This window comes from Podarcis bocagei, assembly GCF_964188305.1.
Source record: "Podarcis bocagei genome assembly, chromosome: 7".
Taxonomy (NCBI): domain Eukaryota; kingdom Metazoa; phylum Chordata; class Lepidosauria; order Squamata; family Lacertidae; genus Podarcis; species Podarcis bocagei.
In genome coordinates, this window is record NC_138132.1 from 37,184,480 (window position 1) to 37,206,709 (window position 22,230).

At 44.8% G+C, this 22,230-nt stretch overlaps 1 protein-coding gene across 2 annotated transcripts in view; it reads left to right on the forward strand.

Annotated features, from left to right (window-relative positions):
• NLRC5 (NLR family CARD domain containing 5) overlaps positions 1-21,347 on the forward strand; it is a 57,082-nt gene extending 35,735 nt beyond the window's left edge. For both annotated transcript variants that reach the window (XM_081203647.1, XM_081203648.1), the window contains exons 25-49: positions 549-638; positions 1,345-1,407; positions 1,703-1,786; positions 2,101-2,184; positions 3,159-3,248; positions 4,686-4,751; positions 6,257-6,340; positions 6,467-6,550; positions 7,745-7,831; positions 8,720-8,800; positions 9,097-9,180; positions 9,595-9,678; positions 10,339-10,422; positions 10,899-10,979; positions 12,613-12,696; positions 13,158-13,241; positions 13,662-13,745; positions 13,910-13,993; positions 14,620-14,703; positions 14,958-15,041; positions 15,553-15,639; positions 16,814-16,897; positions 18,683-18,766; positions 19,489-19,572; positions 20,481-21,347. In XM_081203647.1, the coding sequence (XP_081059773.1) occupies positions 549-638; positions 1,345-1,407; positions 1,703-1,786; positions 2,101-2,184; positions 3,159-3,248; positions 4,686-4,751; positions 6,257-6,340; positions 6,467-6,550; positions 7,745-7,831; positions 8,720-8,800; positions 9,097-9,180; positions 9,595-9,678; positions 10,339-10,422; positions 10,899-10,979; positions 12,613-12,696; positions 13,158-13,241; positions 13,662-13,745; positions 13,910-13,993; positions 14,620-14,703; positions 14,958-15,041; positions 15,553-15,639; positions 16,814-16,897; positions 18,683-18,766; positions 19,489-19,572; positions 20,481-20,562 (2,071 nt within the window). In that variant the 3' untranslated portion in view covers positions 20,563-21,347. The remainder of the gene's footprint in view (positions 1-548; positions 639-1,344; positions 1,408-1,702; positions 1,787-2,100; positions 2,185-3,158; positions 3,249-4,685; positions 4,752-6,256; positions 6,341-6,466; positions 6,551-7,744; positions 7,832-8,719; positions 8,801-9,096; positions 9,181-9,594; positions 9,679-10,338; positions 10,423-10,898; positions 10,980-12,612; positions 12,697-13,157; positions 13,242-13,661; positions 13,746-13,909; positions 13,994-14,619; positions 14,704-14,957; positions 15,042-15,552; positions 15,640-16,813; positions 16,898-18,682; positions 18,767-19,488; positions 19,573-20,480) is intronic.
• The last annotated feature ends 883 nt before the right edge of the window (positions 21,348-22,230 follow it).

Sequence of the window (22,230 nt, forward strand, 5' to 3'; positions counted from 1 at the left end):
CTTGGAGGACACCACATTGGTCAAGATTGCCCAGGTTTGCTACATTATATTCTCAATACTGGGAAACACTTAAGTATGGGCTGATTCACTCAAACCATTTTTACATGGAATTTTCCGTGGTCAACCCTAACATGTTGACCCCCTTTTTTGGTACACTGTCTCGTTCAGTGAGTGTTCAGTTCTTTGAGAGAGAATCACTGCAACTCAGCCAACATTTGAAAAAAGCTTCTTGAAGATGTTGAGATGCCACCTTGGTGTGTCTTCCTGACACGCTCACAAAACACACCAAGAAGTAAATATGTTTTTAATTTGAATTTGGTATCATGCATGCTTTCAGAATTATAAGTCACTTTGAGACCTATTTGTAGTAAGTAATAAATAAATGTAACAAATAGTAATAGACATAATGATTTACTGACCTTGCTGATTAACTGCCGTATTTGCAATGGCTCCATATGCACAGTTGATCTATTGACAGTTGGGATCCACAGACTGATTTTCAACTCAGCATTTGGACATTTCTGCTTCTTCGCACCTCTCTCCTACAGCATCACAGAGAGCAAGTTTTCATCATATTGTGTTTGCTTACTGGGCAACTCAGTTAACCAGTGTAAGAGAATCTGCAGAGTGGAAGTCAGGTAAGAGGGTCAAGACTCCAGGAATATCAGGACATGGAGAACTTCTGACCTCCTCTCCCCTTCCAACTTGATCTCCAAGAGTCAAAAGTACAGAGCCTTCACTCCTGCTGCAATTCTAGGTGAAGAAGCTCCATAATATTAATCCTTAGATCAGTGAAACCATCCATGGCTACCAGCCACAATGGCTATGTTCTGCCTCCAGTGTCGGCAGCATCCTGCCTCTGAATACTAGAGAGGAGAGCACTGCTGTCGTGCTCAGGTCCAGGCTTCCCATACACATCTCATTGGCCACTGTGAGAACAAGATGCTAAACTAGACAGGCCATTGGCCTCCTCCAGCAGGACTCTTCTTAAGTGATTATGTTCTTAATTCCATCCCTTTATTTCTAGTTTTCCTTTTCATTGCACCCAACAGCTGCAGAAATTCAGTGGAGTTGACTAGAATACACAAAACGGCAGATGTTCTCCTATGCTTTCTTTGGGATGGGCAATTGGATGTGCATCCACCTTGTTTAGCACCCCCCCAAAAGTGAAGTGGGTAGAAACCAGAGATGGGGGAGGCAGGGATCTGGAATAACCTTAACTTTAATCCAATCAGCCTCAGCCACAATAGCCAGTCATCTGGGAGGATGTGGGTTGTAGTGCAATAACGTCTGGTTGAAGGCTGCCTCAGTTCCTAGTCAAGGTATTTCCTTGTGTGTTTATAGATCAAGTGAAAATGCTTTTCTGCATTTTGTGAAAAGTAAAGAAAGCCAAGAAATATGCTGCAGGTATGTGCAAACCGATAATCCTTATTTCATGACAATTTTGCTTCTTTCAAACATGCTGGGTTTTCCCTCCTGGCCCTTTGGAAATCCTCCTGGATCGTTGGCTTTGAGCATGTTGTTCTCAGTCCACCTAAATAAATTTAGAAATGCTCATGCTCTTGAAGGATGGGATAAACTTCACCAGCCTTTATTATTTTCCTTTTACATTTCCATCACATCTTTCATCATTTTTATTATTATTATTATTAATTTTTAAAAGACTAACCTCTAACTTTCTTACTTGTCTGCCCTCTAACAGACTAACTGATTGTGGCATTGGCAAGTGCGAGATCGTAGAGCTGTGCCCCATCTTTGAGAAGTGTGACCGTCTTGCAGAACTGGAGTAAGTGTCATCTCCATTGCGACTATGAATGCATCAACCATGATGAGCCAGGATCATGCCACACCTTTGCTGGAGGCTTTTGAACCAAGGTTGGGTGGCCATCTGTCAGGAATTCTTTAGCTGCGATTCCTGTATTGCAAGAGGATGGACTAGTTAACCCTTGGGGTCCCTTCCAACTCTACAATTCAATGATTCTATTATTCGGGCATTGCTGGGACACTAACTTTGACTCACCATAGAAATGTATAATGGACTGTTGTGGTGGCTTCTGTATACAAATCCAGGAGAGCTCTGTCTGCTTATTTCATTTTCAGTCTTTCTGGAAACCATATTGGCAATGAAGGACTAAGTTGCCTCTTAGAACATTTGCCCAGGACCCACATTCCCTGCCTGATGAAGTAAGTAAGTGGGTGCAAGAGGGATAGCTATGGGATTGGGGGTGGGAGGTGCCCTAAGCCCACTTCTGGCTCTTTAACTTGCACATACACAATAACAGCTACTGAGATTCTCAAATCATCCCATAAAGTGCTTTCCATCATCTGGAACAAACTCTGAGCTAACAATAAATCTTGGGAAACACCTTCAAGAGAGAGCACAGTACTTGGAAAGCTTTGCGCTTGTTTTCCATAGGTTTGTATCTCTTAAGGAACATCCAGCCTGTGAGGTGAAGGGTTGCACTGTAACATGTAGTCGCCTCCTATGTTTCAGCCACACCCCAATTTTCTGGTATCCTATCCCCGGTGGAACATCATTCCAATGTTCAGGCTGTGAGTGCCGTTCCATATGCAGCCAAAATGGCTGTGCCATTTAGGGGGAGGTGTCTGCAGGCTTGAAGGAATAACAAGGTTCTCAAGCATATTAAATATTTAAGGGGGAGCCCTAACCCGAGGGAACCCCCAAAACAACCTAAGGAGAAATCAGTGTGTTCAAGAGCCTGGAACACTTACTGACTGTTTGCAAGGTGAAAATAAGCAGCGTTTGTGTGTCAGTGAGGAAGGGGGTCTAAGTATATTAAAGACCCTCCATCTTCCTGTCAAGATTGAGTACCTGAATGCCATTAGGTTAATGACTGGCACCCAGGAGTCACAGGACCATTGCCTGATCAGGGGTTAGGATGGAGGATATAATCCCAGAAAGGTTATGGAAAGACCGTTTACATTCTGCTACCTTGTCCCCCTTTCCTTCTGGTATCCCTCTTGATCTGCTTTACAATGGACAATGGACAAAGCAGCTTTTGCCTTGGGTGGGAGGTCCAGGCTGTTGAGCAGGTATCTGACCAGTCTTAGGAATGGAATGGAAAAAACTGCACACACTGTTGTAGACCACACTGAAAAATAATCTGAAACATTTCCCTCTTCCCCCTTCTGCATAGAATCAACCACAACGGGGTCTCACAAGATGGCATTCTCCATCTCACTCATGTCTTTGCCACGTGCCAAAATGTGGCTGAAGTTCACGTGAGGTATAATTGCTTGTAATTTCTCTTCCCCAAGCCCAACACATACAGCTTGTCCCTTGGAACTAAACTGGAGTTGGAGTGTGTGTGTGTATATATAAATAATTTCTTATTTTTACCCCACCCATCTGGCTGGGTTTCCCCAGCCACTCTGGGCAGCTTCCAATAAAGATGAAAAATACATTAAAATGTCACACATTAAAAACTTCCCTGAACAGAGCTGCCTTCAGATGTCTTCTAAATGTCAGGTAGTTGTTTATCTCTTTGACATCTGATGGGAGGGCGTTCCACAGGGTGGTCGCCACTACCAAGAAGGCTCTCTGCCTGGTTCCCTGTAGCTTTGCTTCTCGCAATGAGGGAACTGCCAGAAGGCCTTCGGTGCTGGACCTCATATATATGGTTGGGGGATAACTTAATACGAAAGGGTTTTTAATGTGGATTCAGAAAGGGCTGAACTTTCAGATATGGAGGCAAAGTTTACAATTGCACCTAATGGAAGCATAGCAGAAAGCATAAAGAAATGGGTGGGAGATAGAGGGAGTGGCTTGATTGACTGCCGTGCATGTGTGGAATGAAGAGACTGGGCACTTTGAGGGCTGGGGCTCCCACCATAAGCTCCTCCCTTCAAAGGCCATGTTCATACCATGCATTTAAAGCATTGTGATACCGCCTAAAGCAATCATGGCTCACCTCAAAGAATTAAGGGAGATGTAGTTTGTGAAGGGTGCTGGGATTTGCTAGGAGACCCCCATTCCCTTCACAGAGCTACAATTCCCAGTGTGGTTTAACGGCCAGTCCCTCTTCTCAGGGAACCCTGGGAATTGTAGTTCTGTGATGGGAATCTGGGGGCCTCCTGATAGCTCTCAGCACTCATAACAGACTACAGTTCCCAGAATTATTTTGGGGGAAGAAGCCATGACTATTTAAAGTGGTGCCATAGTATTTTAAATGTATTGTGTGACTGTGGCCTCACACCTTTCTCTAATCAAAAGCAATGGGTAGGCTTCAAATGTGTTTTCTGATATGCAGTCTAAGGTACTATTTTATTCAGTCAGCTTTGCTATCGATAGTTGTCCCAGTGCACATTTATGTTGCAAATGCCTCTGCTGTTCTGCATGAACATGGTTACAGTAAATAGTGTCAGAGATTAAAACATCAGTCATAAAAAACTTCCCTAAACAGGGCTGCCTTCAGATGTCTTCTAAACATCAGATAGTTGTTTATTTCTTTGACATCTGATGGGAGGAAAGACTCAAGAAAGACTGGTGTGGAAAGCTACTCAGAGGTATTTCAGAAAGGGAAGTGTTGGAATAATAGAGAGGGGAGTAAGATTGTTTCAAAAGGATGTTGAAATACCAGAGAGTAAACATTGGTGGAACAACGTTTAAAGCTGCCTCCCACCTGTTTTTGTTTTTCTAAAAATGTGTGTCTTTCTCTTTGCAGTTTGTGCTCTGAGGCAACACTGCTGATCACCCTGGTGAGAGAAGATAAACCTCAAAAGATCCTGAGGTGATTATTTGAACATTATTCTACTCCCCTTGCGAGATGGAGCAGGACAGTCTTTACAGCAGGGATGGAGAATCTTTTTCAGCCCAAAGTCTGCATTCTATGGAGAGCTTTCCAGGGGCCACATGTCAGTGGTGGCCAGGGGCCAGAGGCATGACTGAACTGCTAGCCTGCAGTGAGAAATAAGTTAATGAACTCCCGTAAGCCCAAAGCATCCATGGAAGAGGGAGCATATTGCTTCTCTGCGTGGTTTGCTTCTTTTGCCTTCCTTCCTACCAATGAAGTTCTGCTATGGTTGAGTAATGTACTGTATCCTTGCATCAGATGTGTTTCAATAACCCAGTCACTTCTGATGTAGACAAACAGTGAAGGTTAACTCAGATGAGGTTGCCTGTTGCCACCCTCTGTGAGTTGCTTCTCTCGGCTTTCCGCCTTACTAGCAGGAGTCATGCTCAGGAAAGAAACATGATTGACAGACAAACCAGCAAAAACAAGGGTGGGGGAGGCTTCTCTGAAGGCAGACCATGCTAACTCTTACACACGTAATAACAGAGCATGAATCCAATTTTATTTTTATTTATAAATGCTGCCCTCATCTGTCAGGTGCACGGTGCCATGAAGTAAAGAATCTACCAAAGGGCTGTAGCTAATGCTATATATAGAACCTGGAACTAAGGGTGGAAGGACCTGCCTATTTTGTTTCTCACTGTTTCTCATTTTTCCAATCTTAAATTCAGTTCTTCAAATTTATGAAGCAATCTGCAAATTATTATTATTATTTTAAATCATGAAAATTCTTCAGCATTTATGGGCAATTTTTTCCTAATACAGAGGCACCTCAAGTTACTTCAGGTTACAAACTCCGCTAACCTGGAAGAGTTACCTCGAGTTGAGAACTTTGCCCCAGGATGAGAATGGAAATCGTGTGCTGGTGGCGCAGCGGCAGCAAGAGGCCCCATTAGTGAAAGCACGCCTCTAGTTAAGAACAGTTTCAGGTTAAGAACGGACCTCTGGAACGATTTAAGTTTCTTACTAGAGGTACCATCCACTGTAATCACCTTTTGTTTGCAAATTATCAAAGCAATTTCTCCTGATAAAGTGCACATCTGCATATTTCCACCAATATATTCATTTTTATGCGCGCGCACACACACACACACCCGATCTATGCATTTTTGCAAACATTGTTTGATTGGAGAAGTGCATAGCAAAATTAGGCCGAGTGCAAATTTTCAAACATGGCAGTGTTTGGCTTCTCCCATTGTTTTAGAAAGTGCAAATTAGATCAATTTGCTTTTAACTGTGAGTTGGATTTCTCCCCTTCCCATGCCTAGGACCTTCTGTATTCAAAGCAGATACTCTTAGTGAACGTTGGCCCTCCTTTCAAGTCATCTAGAGGATCTCTTTAGAAACATTGTGTTTCTAAAGATGAACTGCCTTTAGAAATCACTGTAGTTCTTGACCTACCCTAAAGCAGCTCACTTGACTTGATTCCTCCTTTCTTCCAGCATGAAGCACTGCTGTTTCCAAGCAAAACATCTGGCACTGCTGTCCTCTTCTCTGGCCAAGTGCCTTGCTCTGAGCGACTTCACGTGAGTTTTGCTACTTCTGTCATAAACGCTAGTCCCATTCTGATTGACGAGAAACACTACTCTGGTTCCTTTAAGAACAGAGTAATAATAAGACACCCTCAAAAGATTTGCTATCTTTGCTCTTAGGTCAGCTAATAATGGCATGATGCTCAGCAGTGCAGAAGATCTACTCAGGGCCTTAAGGAAATCGGAGGGCATGCTAAGAATAGGGTAAGCATTTCTCTTCTGTCATCCAGTTGAATTCAAGCTGTCAGAGATTCCACTCTGCTTCTAGTCTTTTGCTTAGGGTGTATCTAACAGTTACATGGGGTGCACAGCCGTTGCATTCCCTTATCTCCCTAGTAACCTCTTGAAAACATGTTCTAAGATGTTGTATTTGTAATTTCTGTTGCTCTTGCAAACGTGGGTCATAAAAATGTCCTGCTACATCCTATAATTCAGCAAACACAGGTTCCCCTCAGCAGATCAGCAGACACAGTCCATTCCTCTGCATGCATTCTTAAAAGAATTCCCATTCAGGGGGATTTGCTCCCATGCAACTGTAAGGACCCAGAAGAACCTGCTGGATCAGGCCAAGGGCCCATCTGGTCCAGCATCTTGTTCTCACAGTGACCAACCAGGAAGTCCATGAGCGGAAGCCTGAGCACAACAGCATTCTGCCCACCTGGTGTTTAGAACCACTACTGCCTTTGACAGGGAAGACGGAATGTAGCTGTAGTGATTGGTAGCCATTCATAGCTTTTTTTTCCTTCCATGGATTTCTCTAATGCACTTCTAAAGCCACCAAGCTGGTGGGTGTCGCTGCATCTTTGTGTTTGTCTGGGCAATTGTCTTGGAGACCTAACTCAAATCTTAGCGGGGGGCCAAATTCCACATTATGGGAGGGGATGAAGCACCCAGATGTGGAGAAAGGCTTTTGCCTTTCTCCACATCTATTGTCACATCTGTGACTAAACTTCCCAGTACTTACCTGGGAATAAGAATGGCCAGGTCAATCACTTTCCAGTCATCAACGTTCACATTATTTTTGTATGAATATTTCCCACAAAACACACACTTTTATATGCATTTTAACCTAATTATGCCATTTTATATGCATTGTTTTTGGGGCCAAGAACTATATTGCAAAATTCAGAAAATGGAAGGAAAACTGTTTTTGGTCCATTTATTAGTCTGGGTAGTGCAAACCTAGTTGGTTTTGTTTCTAAATGCATATAAAACAAAACCCTCTGGCATCCCTGCTTGGGAATAAGCCCCACCAAACTCAGCAGGATTCACTTCTGAGTAAGTGTACATAGAACTTTGCACTGTATTTAAACAAAAAACAAGCAAACCAAACCAGGTGAGGCCTCACATGGGCCAATCTTCTAACAAAGCAACATATGTGTGTCCTTTGCATTGCAGCATTGAAGAGCCTTGGGTGAAAGATGAAAGCATCATTATCCTTCTGAAGTTGGCTGCCGAAGTCCAGGGAAACATCACAGCCATCACGTAATTAGTTCCTCTGTGTGCCTGCCTTTTTGAGTTGTTCTTTGAGGAATAAAATACATGGTTGGCAGAAAAAGATGGTGAACAAATCCTGTGAAAGCCTTAAAGGGAGATAATTTTCTCCCTAAGAACATGTTTCTGTATTTCAACAGAGCTGGCCATGCATCTCAGAGCAAAGTCTGGATCAGGGATGGGGGATGTGTGGTTCCCCAGATCTGGTTGGACTCTTAACACCCATCATCCCTGAGCACTGACCATGTTGACTGAGGCTGATGGGAGCTGTGGTCCAAAACAGGTTAGGCTGAGGTGGGGAACTTGTTGGCTGGGACTGACAAGAGTCCAACATCATCTGGAGGGTCCTCAGGCTTCCCGTTCCTTTGCTAGGTGCAGCCGCTGTGGCATACACTCCTCTGTGGTTGTGGTTGTGCTGGCTGGGCTCTATGGTTCAAAACCTCTGGAGATGCCTGGCTGTCCTATGGGAAATGAATCCAGATCAAAAGGCCACAAAGTGTGTTGAAAAGATCTCCCTGGAGAAGATGGAGCTGGGTCATACCTCTTGTCTTACCTCCAGTCTTTGCCAGTGATTCCTGGATTGCAGGGGGTTAAACTAGATGGCCCTGGGAGCCCCATCCAACTCTACAGTTCTTTGATTCATTGCATTCAAGCCCACACAATGCAAAGATGTCAGAGGGAGGAGCAACCTAGGTATCCAACGTTGGAGGTGGGGTGAAGGGCCCCATTCCACTTTCTCCACACGTTTCCACTTTCTTCTGCCGTACCCACAAGTAAAGCACGAATAGCACTTTCTTCTTCAGTTTCTGTTGGGCAGCCTCTACGAGTCAGGGCAAACTTGTTTCAACTTTCCTGATTTTTCCTTCCATTTTTGGCTAGGATAAGAAGAGACCAGGCCCTCTTCGTAGTGGAACAGAAATTTCCTCGTCAGGAGGAGAAAGTGGAGTCCGTGGTCAGCCGGTGAGGAAGTCATTGTTCTTTGGCTGGTGTGATGGTTGCTCATCGTACTATACCATGATCCCAGCGCTCATGACATAGTTAAATTTTCGTTCATTCCAATGCACTAAAGTGGCCAAATGACTACAAAGAAACCCTACACGAAGGTGGTGGTAGTGGAGATCAATTTTCAGCTTAATTTGAAAATCTTCCACTCAGGAGCCCTCCCAGTTTCCACACCCTCTGTCCATGCATAGGCAACTTCTGCTTAAACTGCCCTTCTGTGTTCTCTTTGTGTTGTGTGTATGTGAGGCCTGCAGGTTGCATCAGTTTGATCTGGAAGCCAAAGGAGTCTGCTTTCTGCCGAAGCTCATTGAGAAATGTAGACAACTCTGGGCGTTAAAGTGAGTGTGTGGAGGGGAGGGCATGTCTCTCCCACAGTGGGGTTTGTTTGCTTTTTGTTTTGATCACAGAGAGCTGCTTGCTGTGCTGCTGGCTGCAGCCAAACATGAAATCACCAGACATTGGACATCTCAATGGGGTCTCTCTAGGGATGGGTGGCATGGGAGGGTGTGAGGCATGGCCTTGCCTTAGCACTTAACCCCTCACAGGAGAGCTTTAAAGGGGTGATGAAATAAGACCATTTTGATGTTGTATGGCTTCCCTTTATATGGCTTCCCACTTAAAAAATATTGTTCTACATAGGCCCCCAATGACACATGCCTTTATGTAACAAGGCTGCCTTATCAATATATAGCTTTCTGCTTTCCCCAGCGACTACTTGTGAATGTATCACACCTGTCCTTTTGTCATTACAGCTGGTCTCAGGTACAGTTCACTGATGCTGAAGCAGAAACCATCTCTGACACACTGCCACATTTTCCATCACTGAAGAAACTTGGGTAGGTATGAATCCCTGCGTGCTCTGGATTGTGTACCTGTTGTGTGTCTCTGAGTGGCACCTTCCAGGATTGAACCTCTCTATCGTCACACACATCTCCTCTTTATTGTGAAATGGTTTCATTTTCCACGCTGGGTCGTTAAACTGATATAAAACTGGTTTAATCCAGCCTCAGAGAATGAATGAGTTTCTAATAGTATATAGGAGGGGGCTGGGAACTTACGACTCACAAGCGTGGGGGAGAGAGATCTGTTCAGTTTGTATTTTAATGTAAACCAGTCAAAATTGTACTTCTTGAACCATAATGTGAACCAAAACACAGCTCTCCAATTTGTGCAGGGGTTGCATTCCTGGCACCTGCACACATCAGCAGAGCATGCATAAGCCCGCCCTGCCCTCTTCCAGGTCCAAAACGACCCATGCATTGGTGGCCACACGTCAGTTGGACATGCACAAAATGGTCACCGCCTGTACTCTGCATTAAGATTGAGTGTTTACGTTTGTTTCTGCCATGGCCTCTTGACATTTTATAGCCACGTGGTGACATCTTACATTTATGTCTCATTTTCCATCCTGTGGTTGCAAATGACTGGGCCAGGTTACATTCAGTGGACAGAAAGCTGCTGACTACCCTAAACCTGCAATGGTTTTGAATTTCCAGGTTAACCTGTTGCAGTTTCCTTCCCCCCGGAATGGAGCACCTGGCTGAAGCATTGCATCAGTGCCACACTATTGAAGACATTGAGTAAGTTTGATATCCAGTATGTGAGTGACTGTGGTGGGCATCTCTTTTTATCCCTGGGTAAAATACATCACAGGCCTTCTGAAAACTGCCTCTGGAAAGATGGCGGCAGAGAGGTCAACAAGCAAGCTAACACACCCATAAAATGAAGGAACAAAATCAGTTTTGATAACACCTGGGCAACCACGGAAATCTTAACCTGATACCAAAAAGATGCCAATGTCAGTGTCAGATGCATCTCCTTAAAGAGACCATGCCAAAGTCAGGGCACCACCATAGAAAAGGCCCTCCCCTTGGTGCCTAAACTAACCTGCCCTTCTTCTAAAGGGGCTTGGAGAATGGCCTCTACAGAAGCCCTTGACCCACCGGAAGACTGGTATCTGGGCCCCAGGCTCTTACTGCATTACTTTGGGTTGCCATTTCCTCTCCCTCCTGCACAGTTAGCTGCAAACTGAATATGTAACTCTGCTCCTTTCTAGCTTTTCCAAAAGTGAACTTGGCATGGACATCAGTGCTCTGATGAACGCTCTGGAGGGAAAACTTCACCTGAAGAGCATAAAGTAAGTGGCCTTTCAGTTGGCCTTAGGTTAGGACTAGAAGTGATGTGTAATGTGATCCTGTAATCTCTGGGGATCTGGAGCTCTCCCCAGACCCAGCCTCCTTCAGTAGTTTTGCATAGCTGGAGTGGGGTCTTGGAACTCTGGTTGAAGGATAGAGAGGGGCGTGTATAGAAACTAGCCTGTTCTACCAAGGTAAAATGGCTTTGCCTACCTTTGCCTTTCGCTCAGCCCACCAGTTGCACATGGCTCTCAGAAGGCTGCCCAGGTGGGACTGTATCCTTCATTCTCCACTTCATTGGAGTATCCTACTTGCATATGAGTTACAGTGTGGCATAATGCCACGTGGATAGAGAAAAGTTTTTCTCCCTCTCTAATGACACCTGGAACTCATGGACACCCAATGAAGCTGAATATTGGAAGAATCAGGCCAGATAAAAGAAAGTCCTTCTTCACACAGTAGAGAGTTAAATTACAGAACTCACTCCTACAGGATGGCCACCAACCTTGATGACTTTAAAAGAGGATTAGACAAATTCAGGGAGGAGAGGGCTGTCCATGGCTACTAACCATGATGGCTATACTCTGCCTGCATGATTGGAGACAGTAATGCTTCTGAAGATCAGTTGCTGGGATCCACAGGAAGGGAGAGTGCTCTCGTGCTCAAATCCTGCTTCCTGGTTTCCTAGAGGCACCTGTTTTGCCACTGTGGAATATGTGGGCCATTGGCCTGATCCAGCAGACTCGTCTTATATTCTTAATGTTCATGGAGTAAAAGGTCCAGGCATAAACTGGAATAGAAGGCAAGTTCTGGACCTTGAACAAAGACCAGGGTGTAGATTCAGGACCACGGACAGTGGTCCAGCAGGTGAGGCAGAAAATCTCACAGCAGTGCTTTGGAGCAATTTTATAGCCTGGGCTGGGTAGTCAAGATGGAAGCTCTGCCCTCTGAGTGCTGCACCTGGCCAGTTAAAGAGCCAGTACTCCTTTTCTGCTGCCATTGGATTTTTCTTGGCATTGAGGATCCAAGGATCTGACTGACTGTAGCCACAAGAGCTGCTGCCAGAGGGTCCAGAAGCCACCTTAGATGTGGGTCCTTGCAGGACCTGCTGCTCAGGATGCCTAGAGACTCTTGGGCTGGGGCTTCGTTTAGGAGTTTATATTGCAGTCAAGATTTAACTGTGGATATGCTCTGTTTTTGCTGCTGTTGGTATTATGCTTTTGCATTTTTATTAGGAATTATATGGAGGTTCTTTTATTGTATGCTTATTGAGATGTTTTCATTTCTTGTTTGTGACTTCTTGCATTTTGTTAAGTGTTTGTAATTATGTAAGTTTTTTGAGCATGGTTTGAGTATGAAAAGGTGGCATACAAATAAATAATTTGCATCATTTGTATCAACAGGGACTAGCCACAAAGGCTATGTTCCACCTCCACAGTCGGATGCATTATGCAATATCAGTTGCTGGGAACTTTAGGTGGGCAGAGTTCTGTTACACTTCTGTCCTGCTTGTGGGCCTTGCAGAGGCACCTGGCTGGCCACTGGGAGAACCAGATGCTGGACTAGATGGGCCATTGGGCTGATTCAGGGGGCTGTCCTAACGTTCTGACAATGATATTCTTATTTACCTCTTAGCCTTGGCTCTCTAAATCTCAGTGATGCAGATATCCTCAATCTGACCTCCAGACTCTCAACAATGCCTCTCCTGAAAAGTCTTATGTAAGTATGGCTCTGGGTAGAGGTTCGATGCAACAGCAAAAGATATTTATTTTGTTCAGACCTGCCAGTTTCAGCGGCTGGCAATATGCAAGAGAACTTTAATTTGCCCAGGCCAAGGAATCAGGTAGCTTCTTACCTGCAGTTGGAGCGAGTGCTGGGCCAGAATCCATCGTCCAATTTTTCAAAAGTTTTCTTCCCCTGTGAAAGGGGCTTCTGTTTTCTGGCCTCAGTCTTAGGTTGCTTTAGAATTTATTTAGATTAAAAAATAATAATTTTGGAAGGCATGGGGTTGGGCTAAGGAATGAACACAGAAGAAATTGATGTGAATAGTACATTGATGTCCATTCCTGCTGTGAAGGCCACTGTTACCCAGCATGAAACAAGTATTCTGAGAAGCTTTCACCTTTTGGGACCATTCAGAATAATTGACTCATGTTTCATATTTTATGACTGTTTTCCAGTTTGAATAAAAACCGTCTTGGTGGCGAGTCCTGTTCACACCTTGCACAAGTTTTGAAGAATGCCATTCACATGGAAAAAATTGAGTAAGTTCATGTTTTCTGTTCATTTCTGCAACTTTAACACATCCCCTCCCAAAGTCCAGCTTCATTGTCAGAATTAATAACGAAAGGAGAACACGTCTTAATTAATTTTTTCTCTTTTTTCCAAAGCATTGGTTCCCAAAGTAGGTGGCGGAGGGGCACTGGGATTACCTAGGCAGCTGCTAAGAGGCAAGGGGGTGGCAATAGGGCACTGGAGGGGCAAGTGACTATCAGATGTTGAAAAGCAGGTATCCCTAGATCAAGTTACTCAGTTTTGTTGCATTAGTTATACTAAATAGATTTAATTGGGTTTTGAAACAGTGAAATGTTCTCTGAAGCTCGACATACATGAGCCAGAACACAATGTCATGAACACGGTGGATGTTTTCTTTAATCTTATGAGTTGTCGGGTTTCTTTCAAAGTTTGAGCCACAACAAGATTGATGATGCTGGCATAAAAGAAATCGCTATGGCCATTCCAGAAATGCAGAGCTTGAAGCAAATCAAGTGAGTTTCTTGTGTCTGTATCAACCCAGTGAGGGACTACAGATTGTAGTCTGGGTGGAGGAGGAATTCCTGGCCCTCTGCCCACCCCACCAAATCCAGCTCTCACAGATTAGCTACAGTTCTGTGATATGAAGCGGCTTCCTCTGTTGTTGTTCCTCTTTCAGCCTCTCTAGCAACAGCATTGGCTCTGCCGGTGGACAGTGTTTCGTGGAGGCTCTGAAGCACAGCGAGAATCTGGAGGTGCTCAAGTAAGCTCAGACCTTCGCCTGGGGATTTTCATCAATTCTCTTTCAAAATAACCAGGTTCCTCAGAAAAGCGTTTCCCCAGGCTGTTCATATGGGGGGCTGGCTGTTGAAAAATCGACACCCACACCCATGAATATTCTGTGAAATGGTGTGCTCCTTTCTCCTACGAACGCAGCTGTTGCCAGTTCCAGGTTTGTGGGATGGATTTGGGCAAGGAGCCCTCAGTGGGCTCCCTCCTCCTCCTCCTCCCAGCCATCCCCAGCTCTGTCTGTCTTCCTCTGGGCCGGAGTGCCTGAACCCCAGCAATGGTGTGCAGAAGAGCCTGCAGGACCAGGAACCGCAATATCAAAATGTTTCCTCGGTCTGATAATCTGATAATCCTCAATTTGATAATCTGATAATGCTGATATTCTTTAATCGGAGTTGGGTGGGGTTTTTTTTAAACACATATGCAACTGTTACTCGCGCTACATGGCTATTTTATAGTTCAGTTTCAGTTTTTCAACTTTTAATTTTAATATCATTGTTCATTGTTATCATTGTTCTCTCTCTTTTATATACATTATACAACTATTTTTTTTAAAAAAAAAGTTTTCTCAATAAAGTTTCACATTGCACTTCTTTTCAGACTATCTGGGAACAATATTGGAAATGAGACGCTGGAAAAACTGGCTCCAGTTCTGCCCAGCTTGCACTGCCTGAAGGTCCTTCAGTAAGTATCCTGGTTCAGGATGGACAGATCGGTCCAGTTTTCACCTGTGCCAGAGTTTGGGGAGTTTTTTCCTGCCTTCCCTCATTTGGTCTGCTCCATCCAGGATGTTCTCCACACTCATCATTCAGCAAATGTACAACCTGTGAGCCTGTGTAGACAAATAGTTGAGCTGTACAAATCAACGTGTGTTCACCCTTTTTGCACAAACGCTAGGCAAGGGCCTTCCCCACTTAACCATCCTCTTCTTTCCTCAGCCTGTCATCCTGTGGCTTTGACTCGGAGGGAGTGGTTTGTTTGGCCAGAGTCCTCTTCCATTGTCCACAAATAGAGGAAATCAGGTGAGTGCATCTCATAGGGAAGGAAATGATAACAGGAAGGAAAAACCAGTAACACATGGGCTCTTGACATAGAATCATAGAACTGTGGAATTGGAAGGGATTCCCAAGAATCATCTAGTCCAGCCCCCCTGCAATGCAGGAATCACAGCTAAAGGATCCCTGACAGATGGCTGTCTAACATCTGTTTAAAAAACTTTCAAAGATGTCCCTTCCAAGGGCGTCCATTCCACTGTCAAACAGCTCTTACCATCACAAAACACTTCCTAATTTTTGGTTGGGATCTCCTTCTTTGTCGTTTGGATCCACTGGTTTGGATCCTGCCCTCCAGAGCAGCAGAAAACAAACTTGCTTTGTCTCCCATGTGACATGTTTTGGAAGTCATCTGCCAGTCAAAAAGCAATTGTGAATGTTATCCTCCAAGTATTATGTTCTTAAAACAAGCAGCATGATTTTAAAATAAAAATAATAAAATAGTTCAATCTGATCACCTTTCCTGTTTTTTACCTTGCAGTTTGTCCGAAAACAGCATTGGGCACAAGGGTGCCATGGCACTCGCAGAACACCTGCCACAGCCCTCCTCACAACTCAGGAAGATTGAGTAGGTCCACACCTGTTTTCATTTGGCTTAAATCTAACTAAGTCTTCTCCATTGTGTGTGTGTGTGTGTGTGTGTGTGTGTGTGTGTGTGTAAGCTTTTTGTATACTATAGTTTTGTGGGTCTTTGGCTGAAAAGCAGCAGAGAAATAAATAGCACCATAGTGAAGGAAGCTGCCTTTATATCAGGGTAGGCCATTTATCCATCTAGCCGAGTAGTATATATTCTAAGAAGCCCCTCACCCAAACATTTTAACTGGAGATCCTGCCAGGGATTGAACCAGAGACCAGGGATTGAACCAGAGTGCCCCATTTCCTATCCAGATTTCAAATCCATCTTTAATATGTCCTGTTTTTTCTTTCTTTCTAAATTTTTATTGACATTTGTTGCCGAGTATACAAAAAATAAAATATAAAAACCAATCAGAACACTCATAGTCCACCAAGCCAAATAAAAATGTGGACTGGGCGTCTCCCCACAAACTCTGGCATTACAACAAAAGGAAGAGAGTTGGACATCATTTTAGAGACTCAAAATAAAAATTAGTAGCACCGTCAAAGTTTAATGTGCTGTTTTTGCCTCGGTGTTTATAGTTTTCAGGCCAGCAACCAACAATGCTTGGGGATTGTATCCAGCCGCATAGATTTCTGAGAGGCAGGTGGATCACAAAGGTTATGAGAGGGCACCATCAAATGTACTTTTCAGTTTGACTCCCCTCAAACGTCTGGTCCCCCCCCCCGCCCCGGTTAACTTTCGTGCTACAGCCAAACTTTGGTCCACCTGCCTTTGAAAGAAGCTGCCCTGTTTATGAATACAAATACACAGTGGAATTTTCTGCCAAGGAGTGTGGTGGAGTCTCCTTCTTTGGAGGTCTTTAAGCAGAGGCTTGACAACCATATGTCAGGAGTGCTCTGATGGTGTTTCCTGCTTGGCAGGGGGTTGGACTCGATGGCCCTTGTGGTCTCTTCCAACTCTATGATTCTATGATTCTACAAAGTTGTGTTCAGTGTGAACTGAGGAGCAAAGCTGATCTGTTTTAAAATAATAAGGAAGGGTGGACCCTAAGAGAAGTTTCCTCCTCTCACAAATCTGCTCTTTTGAGCATTTCACCTGGGAAAGCCACAACTCTAAAATCAGTGTGGGAACTGGTTTCCATTTTGCAATGTGTTCTTTCTAGACTGAAGGTCTGCAGCCTCGGTGACTGCACTTCTAAGAGTCTCATCCTTGGTGTCAGCCAGTGCCCCCTCCTGGAAGAGATTATGTGAGTACTAGGGGCTGCTGCCCCTGCTTCCTCCACTTACAAGCCACACCTGCCCTTCAATCCCTTTACCAGCCCTTTCCCCCCCCCCACACCTGGCCAAGCCCTCCTCCCTTTGCACCTCACCCTGTTTGCCTATCCCCTCCCAGGTTGTCCCAAGCTCCTCTTCATCCCTTGCAGCTTGCCACAACCACCCCCTTTTTAAAATGGTTTTCTGAAGATAATGGTTTTCTGAAGTGCCTCCCCTTTGTTAAATCTCCCTGCAGCCACATTAAAAAGATATTTAGCATCTCCCCCGTTCCATCGCCGCTCATGCGGGCCATCTGCCACAGTGTCGGTATACAGTGGTGCCTCGCAAGACGAAATTAATTCGTTCCGCAAGTTTTTTCTTCTTGCGAGTTTTTCGTCTTGCGAAGCACGGTTTCCCATAGGAATGCATTGAAAATCAATCAATGCGTTCCTATGGAGACCGTCCGGGGACAGAGGGGAAGCGCCGCTCTGTCCCCTCTTTTGAAGCAAGGGGCGGAGAGGAGAAGATCGCTTCTCCCCCTTGCCGCCCCTTGGTTCAAAAGGGGTCCGGGGAGAGAGGGGAAGGCGCTGCGCCTTCCCCTCTGTCCCCGGAGCTTGCGGGGCTGGCAACGGGGAGAAGCGATCTTCTCCGCGCCGCCCCTTGCTTCAAAAGAGGTCCGGGGACAGCGGGGAAGATGCGCTGCGCTTCCCGCTATCCCCGGAGCTTGCGGGGCTGGCAACGGGGAGAAGCGATCTTCTCCCCGCCGCTCCTTCAAAAGAGGCCCGGGGATAGCGGGGAAGACGCGCTGCGCTTCCCGCTGTCCCTGGAGCTTGCGGGGCAAGCTTCGTTTTGCGAAGCAAGCCCATAGGGAAATTCGTCTTGCGAAGCAACTCGAAAATGAAAAAACCTTTCGTTTTGCGAGTTTTTCGTCTCGCGAGGCGTTCGTCTTGCGGGGCACCATTGTACTGGAATTGTTGTGGCCACCTATCTACAACCATGCAAACTGCAGTGTGACAACAGCCTTACCTTTTTTTTGTATATAGAAAGATAAACAGACTTGTGGCTGTGGCTCGTGGCCCAGAGATAATCTGCCCATTGCTGACATGGATGCTCCTTTCCATGTTTAGTAGCATCTAGCTCAGGGGTGAAGAGCCCCAGGCCAGGCCTGAATTAAACCCAAACAGATCCACCTCCAGAGGACTTCACTCACTGCTTCTCTTTGTGCTCCCTAATTGCCTAATTGATATTCACCACAAAGAAAACATTTGTTTGACACAGTCTTGCCAAAACAATCAGAGAATTTATTAAACAAATAGGGCCTTGACTAGGGAAGAAAATATTAAACCGAACGATTAAAATTACATGTTTCAATTTAGAAATGCATCAGAAATTGATAGGAGGCAAGGCAGAGCAGCGGCTCATGCAGAGAGAAACAGGCAGCTATCTCTGTGGGTAGATTATTCTCCTATGCTTTAGGAGTGGTAGAATGATCTGCTCACACCCAATTCAGACACATGGCAGAATGACCCAATTATAGCAGGAGCTGACTGAAGGAAGGCAAGATCAGAGCAGTGAATCATGCAGAGAAGCAGCAGGCAACTCTGTGATTCGGTGGACTCACGGAGAGCTTTGTGTTTACTTTATTTCTCTTGCAGTCTGCTCATGTGCTGCTACAGCATCTTCTATGTCCTTGATCTTCAGGTCACCACTGACTCAAACACCTATTGAATTCATGCCTAGTTGGGTTTTCAGCCGTTAATCATTTTCCTCATCTTTAGCCTGTCCTGGAACAAACTTGGTGATGAAAGTGCTTTGGAGCTGGCCAAGGTTCTCCCTCGGATGGCAAAGTTGAAAGTACTGGAGTGAGTACAAGGAATCATCAACCCAGAGTTCTTCACCAAAAACCAACTGGAGCCTAGCTGAATTTTCTTTTTTTGGGGGGGAGGGGGAATGTTGATAGTGGGATGAAAATTTAGGAGGGGAGATTTTCCCAGGGCACCTGGTCGACCCGAGTGCTGGACCAGATGGACCTTTGGCCTGATCCAGCTGCAGGCCTCTTCCTATGGAGGAGGAGGAAAGAGAAAGAGCACCCTTTTGGTCCTGAAAGATGAGGATGTGTCTTGAGGTATATACTTTGTATAGGACAATGGCTTGGATGTTTTTTTCCAAGCCAAATTGCTGGAGATGGAGAGATTGAGCATGTGTATGTATGTGTGGGGTTCTGAGTCGGTGGTACACCCACTTTGACCACACCCACTTTGGTCTCGGCCATCCCAGGAATTGGCCAAGAGTAAGGATGGTTAACCTGTGGCGCCCAGGATGTTGTTGGATTCCAGCTCCCGCCATCCCTGACCGTGGGAATGCTGGCGGAGTCTAACAATGTCTGTAGAGCTAAAGGTTCCCCATATCTGGCTAAGAAGGGATACAGGCATTGGGCCCAGAGGGGTTCTCCATCCCTGCCCTTAAGCGGCACTAAATAATTTCTGACTTTTTTGTTCTGTTCAGGAGAGGCAGCAATCAGTTTCCCATGATACTTAGCTTAGCCTAGTTATATCTTTGCCTTTCTTTTGCTTTTTTTAAGCAGTCTGGACAACAACTACATCACTGCTTGTGGTGCCAGAAGGCTCACAAAGGAACTTGCACAGTGTCGAGGAATCCAGATAATACGGTGAGTCCTCTGCAAAAGTTACATCAGCTTCCTAACCACTAGGAGGTGCCGTATTTATTTATAGTGAGCAAGACTAGTAGGCTCCCTGGATTAACGGCTTAAAGCTCATGGTTGGATCTGGAGACCCACCTTTCGTCCAAACAGGATTCTTACTAGTGCTAGTATTGTTTTGATTTATTATCCACCTTCACCCTAAGGTGCCAGGGCAGCTGGCGATGATTTATCTAACTGGAAAGCTGCTGGAAATTGGGGAAGTGTCCAACTTTTTATTAAGTAACGTTTTTATTTAACAGGATTTATCTACGTGTGGGTGTGGGTTAAACCACAGAGCCTAGGGCTTGCCGATCAGAAGGTTGGCGGTTCAAATCCCGGCAACGGGGTGATCTCCCGTTGCTCGGTCCCTGCTCCTGCCAACCTAGCAGTTCGAAAGCACGTCAAAGTGCAAGTAGATAAATAGGTACCGCTCTGGCAGGAAGGTAAACGGCATTTCCGTGCACTGCTCTAGTTCGCCAGAAGTGGCTTAGTCATGCTGGCCACATGACCCAGAAGCTGTATGCCTGCTCCCTTGGCCAATAAAGCGAGATGAGCACTGCAACCCCAGAGTCGTCCACAACTGGACCTAATGGTCAGGGGTCCCTTTACCTTTACTATCTACGTGTTATGGAGAGAAAGACGGCTAAGCAGTTTACAACACTAAAATATTTGTTAAAAATACAAATAAAAACAAACATTAAAAAACCAACTACATTTTTAAAAAATTAAGTGGAAATGCTAAAATTACATGTTGGTAGGGCAGCTTGCTGAAACAAAAAAGAATTTATCAGGTGCCAACAGCATTCCAGCAAAGGTGCCTGCCTCCTGTCAATGGGCAGGGGGTTCCATACTTTCTCTCTCTTTGTCTTTTCTAGTCTGTGGCACAATCAGATACCGAGTGATGTTGAACAAAAGCTGAGGAAGGAAGAGCCACGGCTGCATTTTGCCTTCTTTTGATGAACCAGCAGGGAGGGCACCTGACTCCTGCCAGGCATGGTTTTGCTGCTGGCCAAGGAAAAGAAGGAAACTGAGCAGGATTCTGGGCTAGCACATAGGTACTGCAACTTCTAAAGGGAAACAGAAGCTGCATGATCATACTTCATCCTCGTGGCCAGAAATGAGTAGCTGCTGCTTCTTCCTCTGCTTCTTTGGCGACCACTCGTAGCCGAGTAAAGTTGTCTTCCATGAACACGGTATTAACAATGAGTCCGTAAGTGACTGTGGAAGCCAATTCAGGATCCACACATCCTTCCACAGTGGGGACATAGGTTTCTGGGCAGGAGTTGGTCATGGTGAGGGTTTGCCAAATGTAAGCAACAGCTTACAAAAGAGTAGAAGTCTCACTTAGAGAAGCAGGATCTTTGGCTTGGCCTGATTGATGGGAGCATCTTGCAAGAAATCCCAAAGTTCATCTGTGGCAAGGCTGAGTTTGGGCTATGCTTGTTTGGCACTGAAAAGACCACTGTCTTCCATCAAAGTGAATACTGATTAAGAAAAACTGGATCCTGCAACATGTATTGTGGACTCTTGTTTGCTTTTGCTTTATTTATTTCACTGATACTTATTTTGCTTGCGTGGAAGAAAGCGGTGCAGGTGTGGGGACGGGACTGCACCTTCAGCCAGCCTTCTGACTTTGGAGACTTAACCAGGATGAACCCACTTTGATGACTGCTGTCACAAATAAGGACTAGAAACTTGCAGGGCATTTAAAAAATGAAAATAAAAACAGAGATCGCCAGGAAGCTGGATTCTGTACCTAGTATCACCTTTTACACTTTTCCTGCACATGTGTAGAATTCCACACCTTCTTAGTTTTCAGGATGAATAGGGAAGAAATTCAATTCTCTGCATTTTGCAATGCAGTTCTGCAAGCAAGTTGTATGGAAATGAATATGATTAGGGTAAAGTGTGCATGAAAATGCATATATCGGTGACAATGCATTTTTGCTTTGCAAAATTGTGTATATTAGGCAAAATGGTGTTTGAACATGTATGTTAGAGAGAAACTGTTGATGAATTTTCATGAAGACTTTTTTTAAAAAAAATGCAAATGGCTTTAGAAATGTGGAGAACCAAATTTAATATTGGAAAACAGAGAGAAACCAGAATGGACAGATATGCCTATCCTTAGTTTTCACATATCACAACCATGACCATTCATTACTGTGGTTCTTCAACCGCTTGGCTTGGATACAGTAAAATCTCGGAATGGACACCTTCCTGTTTTAAAGATCTTGCAAGCGGGGTTGATGGTGAGCAGAAATCTATAGATTCCTTCAGTTTCTTGACTGATTAACTCGATATACCCACTAGAGGGCACTGTGTCCTTATGGAAATGCCAGATTTTTTCCAGTTAAAAGATAGGTGTGGTCTAGAGAAGAAAACCTCAGAACTTAATACTGTACAGTCTCACTCAATATCAGCCCTGATGCTGGTGTCACTTCTTCTCAGGCAGTGGAGGTGGGAGGGCAGGGGGCACTTCCTGTTTTGCCTCAAGTGGCAAAATGGGACACACGACCCCTGATTCTGGTGGGTTTTAGTTCATTTCTTTTTTTTTATAAAGTTATTTATTAGAGTTTCAATTTTTTTACAAACAAAAGAAAAAACAAACATAAAAAAATATTT